General features: G+C 46.1%; 1 protein-coding gene across 1 annotated transcript; it reads right to left on the bottom strand.

Annotated features, from left to right (window-relative positions):
- Positions 1-549: 549 nt before the first annotated feature.
- LOC135828390 (uncharacterized) lies at positions 550-4,553 on the bottom strand. Its single transcript, XM_065340837.1, has 2 exons — positions 4,403-4,553; positions 550-1,861 (listed from the first exon to the last, which is right to left on the bottom strand). The coding sequence occupies exons 1-2, from the start codon at positions 4,537-4,539 to the stop codon at positions 1,345-1,347; spliced, it is 654 nt and encodes a 217-aa protein (XP_065196909.1). The 5' UTR covers positions 4,540-4,553; the 3' UTR covers positions 550-1,344.
- Positions 4,554-6,591: the final 2,038 nt, after the last annotated feature.

Here is a 6,591-nt window from a genome sequence, read left to right on the forward strand (position 1 = left end):
CACAACAGTGAAGAAGAATGGTTACGCACAGTTTGTCCTGGTGGTGGTATGTCTCTGAAATGCTTATTAGCGATGGTACATGTATATTGCACATTTGATTGTATAACTTGTGTAAAATGGGTCTTTCTTGATGAATGACGTCACCATAAAAAGTTAAAGTGACTAATGGGAAAGAGTACATATCCCGTAATGAAGTAAATCCAGGGATTTTGCACTGACAATCCCGAAAAACACTATCAGTACTTGACAGGTGTGCAAACGCCACTGTCGTCAACACATGGAACCCCAACCGACTCTTTGTGGCCATGTCCGAAATGACCTTGCCATAGGTCCAGTGGCATCTGGGATTGCTACCGAAAACTGCACGAGGAGCAACAATACCTTCAATAATTATCATCTCTTAGTGGCCACTGGCCATCGCGAGAATAATTATATCAACAAAGTTTTGCAGGAGGATGCACCCAGTGTGCTGACAGTGCTCAACACCACGGAGGCAGAGCGTAATACAGAACAGCAAGGACAATCAAGGCTTGTTGGATGCTCAGAGAGTAACCGAGGTTGACGCGCCTTGAAGTGTCTCAATAAAGGTTTGAAAATTGAAACACACGAATGCAATTGAACACCGAAATCAAAAACTAGAGACTGCTGAGTACATTCTGTAAACCACAGGTACTATGTACTTCAGTAGCAATATGAACACTAAACGCCAGCGGAGCTCATTATATACAAACGAATTGGAGAGATCCGAAGGCATTCGCGGTTTTGTTGCCGCTTGGCCCTCCCCACACAGGCGCAGTGCTAAACATGGTGAAAAGAAACTCAGCATCTAGAGAGAATCAGTTCGCCTAGAACAATGGCTAATAATATGCAGAGCAGATCAGCAGACTCCGGGGCAGCATGTCTAAACAACCCCTAGAAACAAAATGCAAAAGAGGGGACGAAAGGAATTTCGCACAAAAGTGATGCTGGTAACGGAAAGGCATGAAAAAGTAACCACGCACATGTGTATAGGGCAGAGGCAGCTAAATGGTGTGAACGGCGGGATGGGGGGGGGGGGGGGGTATGCTTAAAACCAGTGCGTGTGGAAGAGTACTGACAAGGGATCTGCATACACGGCCTTCAATTAATGGTGGCGACTGCCAATACGCTGAGCAGCAGGGAGATGAGAGCGGAGAGCATCAGCATACACGGCCTTCAATTAGTGGCCACGGCTGCCATAACGCTAAGCAGCAAAGAGACGAGAGCGGAGAGAGTAAGCATGCACGGCCTTCAATTAATTGCCGCGACTGCCAATACGCTGAGCAGCAAGGAGACGAGAGCAGAGAGCATCTGCATGCACGGCCTTCAATTAATGGCCGCGATTGCCAATACGCTGAGCAGCAAGAACCCGAGAGCGGAGAGCGTCAGCACTGACGCACCGCTGTCTTCACCGGACGGCGTGGTGGAACTACGCTCACCATAGTTGAGAAGGGGAACACCGGCCTTTCCTTCACGACTGGCGGTGTCGTAGAACACGTTGCAGTACAGTCCGGAGGAAGTCTTGTTGAACTCCGGAATCGTGACGTTGGCAAACACAAACCCGTCGCTGTTTGTGTACGTATCGTGGACTTTGAAGCACTGCGATCGGTCGAAGTACTTGTTACCGCGTCGAATATAGACGTCGTCAGCATTAATTGGTCCACCTCCACCTCCACCCCCGATATTGAGATAGGACACACAGTTCTCACAATACTCAACAGTACGGCAGTAGAGGTTTATGGCGTTGGACACATTGAAGACGTTCTCGCAGGAAAGCAGATTGTAGAAGATAGCGTTTTGTGGACCGCCGTCAGCCGCATAGCTCGCTTGACGTAAGACCCGACTGTGCAGACAAACACACAGACACACACATGCACACACAGACATACAAACACACAAACACCGACAGACAAACACACAAATCTTCAAATGGACTGGATGTGCACCCAAAGATTTTCTCTTATAGCAACGATAGCGGATTTGATTCTGAATGAAACAGTTCAAGACAAGCGCCAGATAACTGTCTAATTCACTCAACTGGCGAAGCCATGTAAATTGACCCTAATCCACACCTGGTCTACATCACACAGAGCATTGGAAAAGGACGGCAAAGACAGTTACTAGACTCCGGTGGAAAGCCAAGGATGAGTTTATAAGAAGAAAAGAGGACCAAAGAGCTACAAGTTACGCTATACCGTAATTCCGCACATATATGCCTACGGGCCTATATCCGGATATAAGCCCACCTCCGTTTATAGGCCCATGGGCTAATAAACAGACACAAATGCAACTCACGTGTCAAGTAGAATTTTTCATAAAATAGACTCTTCCTACCATGGTACAGCAGGTCAGTGACAAGTGCAACAGCAGATTTACTGTAACTACCAGCATTCAACAGGAAACCTCCATCATTTCTGTATTCCCGCGTTTGATCGCCCCGCAACCTCTTCAGTGCAATTTACCAGTAGAGTATGGTAGAGTCACTATGAGCACGGACTTGTACTTTTTCGTGAACCTTCAAAATTCGAATATTGGCCCATGGGCTAAAACACGAACATGTTTTACTGGATATTTTATCCCCAAACTGCATTATTTCACATATAAGCCCATGGGCTAATATGCGCGGAACTACGGTAAGGTCTTGGTTGCGCTCACCTTCCCCTCCTTATGTTATTTCTATAACTTAGAACCTTCCAAGTTGGAAGGCTTTTGGATTGCGCATCCGAGTCGTGCTAGAGCTGATTGCAAGTTAGTTGTAGAACGTCAGTACCGTCGGTCAGTGTCGTGCAATGTTATCGCATGAGCTGATTGTTTAGTAACTGGTGGTGTTATTTGACATTATTGCGTAACCTTTAGTTCCTTGGTCTTTTTTTCTTTCTATAAAGGTTATTAATTTTTTTTACTATTTTTCATAAACCTGACTCGTAAAATATATTATTATGTGGACAAAAACAAACAGCTGCTGAGTAGGGGCTGAACTGGGCAGCAGTGATGGCGAGGTGTACATATATTGTATTGGCTTGGCCGCAGAATAAGGAGATAAGAAGCACCTCGGATAGAATGTACTTTTTCCCATTCTCTGAGGGACAACATATCTGACAATGTTTACTAGCGACTATAATCGAGTAATCGATCGTTAACCCTTTGTGTACCAGCCCCATCTCGAACCGTACCATATGGTACGGTTCGCTGCACTCCAATCAAGCGCGCCGTTCCCCGCCGCCGTAGCTCCGATCGACCCGCGGTTTTTTGCGCTTGACAGCTGAGATCCCACTGAAAATTTTGATGTATGACATGGGTAGGGCGCCATTTGAAAGTATGGAGAACGAACGCGTTCAAAAGTATGCTTTTCAGCGCAAACAATTGTCGCTGTTTCGATCGTGTTCTCGCTCAGTTTCTCTGCTTGTAGCGAAGATGTAGCTTGTTCTAGGTCATGTCGACGTCTTCTAGACGTGGTGGACGATTGGAGAGATCGGCTGTGGCGATATCATCGCGGAATGCGACTCGAAATTGAAAATTTGTATCGCTGATCCCATCGCAGTATTCGCTCTCAAAACAGGAGCGAGAGAGAGGGCAGCGATGGCCTAAAATCGTCAAGGCAGGCGTAATTCACCAGCCAACGACTGCTTCTTGTCTTCTCTTTCACTTACCTGACGCTGGATGTGAGTAGATGAAGAAAAATATAGATTTCGAATCTGAGACAAGAATTCAAAATTTGCAATTTTGAACCAATTGTTTTACCTCAAATGTGTGAAAATATGACCATTTCCCTGGTATGTTGTTACTCTTCATGCACTGAGACAACGCTTATGAGGTTGTTTTGTCCCTATGTTCCCAGTACACGAGCACAAACTAATTCTCAGTCTATTTGTTTGTGATACCCTTGTTGGTCAGAAATATGCACAATTGGCGCGTATCTTTGGTATTCCACCTATGGCCTTCATATACTACTGCATGCTGTACCAATATCCATGCTTACCTGGGTGCAGTGATACATATGGAGTCAGGAAAACACAACTTGCATATACAAAAGTTGTCTAGATTTCATACCATGGTTGCTTCTTTGGCTGCGTTAGCCCCTTACATACATTAGATGGCTGGTACATAAAGGGTTAAACTGAGAGAAATCGAGAGTTGAAAATCCATATTCACTTCAGGCATACAATAAAGTTTAAATCATCATCAACGGCGGGCTATGATGTCAGTTCTCTTCCAAATATCTTGGATCTGATCACCAGCGCAGTGTTTTACCATGGGTACGGAATGACTGCCGAAAGGCTATGTATGATAAGATGGGGGTGCAGGTTTCCAATTCAATACAGCCTTTGTTGGAGGTCAGTTCAGCTGGTGTTGTTTATCATACATGTTTCAATAAGAAACTTACTCGAATCTCGGCATTGACGAGTTGGTTGTCTGGTTCAGACCACAGTCGTTGCACTCATAACGCAGCACTGCAAACGGCTGCGCAGGTAACATATTCCGTTCCTGCACAGACAAAAAGAGGAGAGGACAACCCCGCATACTTGGCTAGGCATGGTACGTTGTGACCTTTCGCAGCTGTCAATGATGGCCGCAGCGAGGTAAAGTGTGAAATGCCTAGCAGTGTGTTTATTGAAACGAGTTAAGAGTAACTCTCCACCACTGTAACTAGATACAATATTATAGTCAGAATGTCTCAGTACTCTGTCAGTTTTGTGCCTAGGTGTTGAGACATTCTGACTGTATATAGTATCTAGTTACAGTGGCGGAGAGTTACTTTTAACCCTTTCACTGCCGCTGTCGACTCCAGTCGACAGCCCATTTATGCACTCTGAGTGCCGCTGTCGACTGTCGACTGCACGCTGTCGACTGCAGTCGACCAGCAAGAATGCAGTTCCCAGTGCCGCTGTCGACTGCAGTCGACAGGCCGACTTCGCCCAGTTTGGGCCACTATTTTTGGGGTATTGGAGATGTTTAGCTGCCATAAAGGGTTACTGGGCTCTGGAAGAGGTCCATATCCATTGAAATACGCTGCCAGGAGTAGGGGTTGCCATTTGAAAAAATCGAACCAGCGTCGTTGAAAATGCGTATCCGATTTTTAACCGAGCGCCGCTGAAAAATCGGTTCCCACGCACTGCCTCCTCACTGAGTCGGTGCGAGTATTTTTCTCTTTCCGGTCAACTTTCATTGCATAGAGCATGGAATTTGGTTCAGACTTGATGCCTAGCTATTACCCAAGACTCCAGGCGGCTATCCATTGCGACAGGCGGTTGGAGTCACGGGTAGAGGCAACAGAACGACGGATTCCTCACGAACGCACTTTGGATGCAGCTACAAACTCGACGGAAACAGCGCTGGCGGCGCTCGCCGGATCCAGAACTAGATTTTCCTGAGAACTAAAACGTGACAATGGCGACCAGCACGGTCAAGGGACAATACAGGTATGTCAGCTAGAACACTAGTATCATAATATTATTCTTTCCGCAACACCACCTACCTCAATACCTGACGATCTACTGCAAGCTGATGCGGAAGTGCATTACACCCGCGAACGAAGCGCTTGTCAGCGGAACAGGGAAGCGCTTCATTCTCTGAAGTTAAAAAGATGTACTTCGACTGCTGATAATTAGGAGAACAAAGGACCACCATGTCGGCAGAACAATCCGTGGCTGTTCAGCGACACGATCCACTTCACGAAACGACTCATGATCGTTCCCCAAGTTTTGTGCAAGCAACAAGAATTGCGTCCGCAGCGACAGAACGAAAGTCTCTCGCAAACTGAAGTCCTGTTGCTACGAAGACAGGGAAGTTTCAGCAAAGGACTTTACTCTGCTTCAAGTGTTGTAGCTCTCCGGTCCACTGGCAGATCTTTCAATCCCACCGAACGAAAAGCAGCACCTGCTTCTCTCTCCAAAACAACGACTACAGTAACGTTACTTCGCAACAGGCCGGACCGTACACATGGTGTACATGTACTGTATGTAGTGCATGCGGTGCGCGCCGCACTTTCGCATGACATGACATGACTTGTTGCACAGTGGCTGGCGCTAGAACGTACAGCGAGCTTGTACTTCGGATTTTGCGATTTTTTCGAGGGCAATGGCTTCCTTGATCAGTTGTCTACCTACAATGTATACATTAGAAAGCGATATTCCGTACAGAAAGTACCAAAAAATTAGGGGTGAAACAATTATACCGAATACTCGAGTACTCGCTCGGTTTTTTCAAAAATAATCGTACTCGGAATAAATCAGAGTACGCGTTCATACATCGTACATTCATTTACCACAGAAATCTGCAGTTTCAGAGCAGTAGTCGGCAGATAGTGATGTGCAGACTGCGTGGTGAACATTTGTTCACGAGTAGAGAGAGCCCAAATGACCAATAAACCAATATAACCGAGGAAAAATGACTGCCACTCGGTTCAATCAAGGTTGTATCATGTGATTTTAAGGCCCTTGGCTTGCAATTTTTAGGAGGTGAAGAATACTCGAATACTCAAATATTCGATCGGAGAAAATCAGAGTACTCGAACTCGGGATCTCAGTGCCTACTTTCACCCCTACAAAAATCCAGGAAAAGTAGGCCTTTCGA

Source organism: Sycon ciliatum, chromosome 12, assembly GCF_964019385.1.
Source record: "Sycon ciliatum chromosome 12, ocSycCili1.1, whole genome shotgun sequence".
Taxonomy (NCBI): Eukaryota; Metazoa; Porifera; class Calcarea; order Leucosolenida; family Sycettidae; genus Sycon; species Sycon ciliatum.

Coding starts and splice junctions, on each gene's coding strand:
- LOC135828390 (XM_065340837.1), bottom strand. CDS start 4,539: ATGCGGGGTTGTCCTCTCCTCTTTTTGTCTGTGCAGGAACGGAATATG. Junction 1,862..4,402: donor TCGTCAATGCCGAGATTCGA/GTAAGTTTCTTA, acceptor TTGTCTGCACAG/TCGGGTCTTACGTCAAGCGA.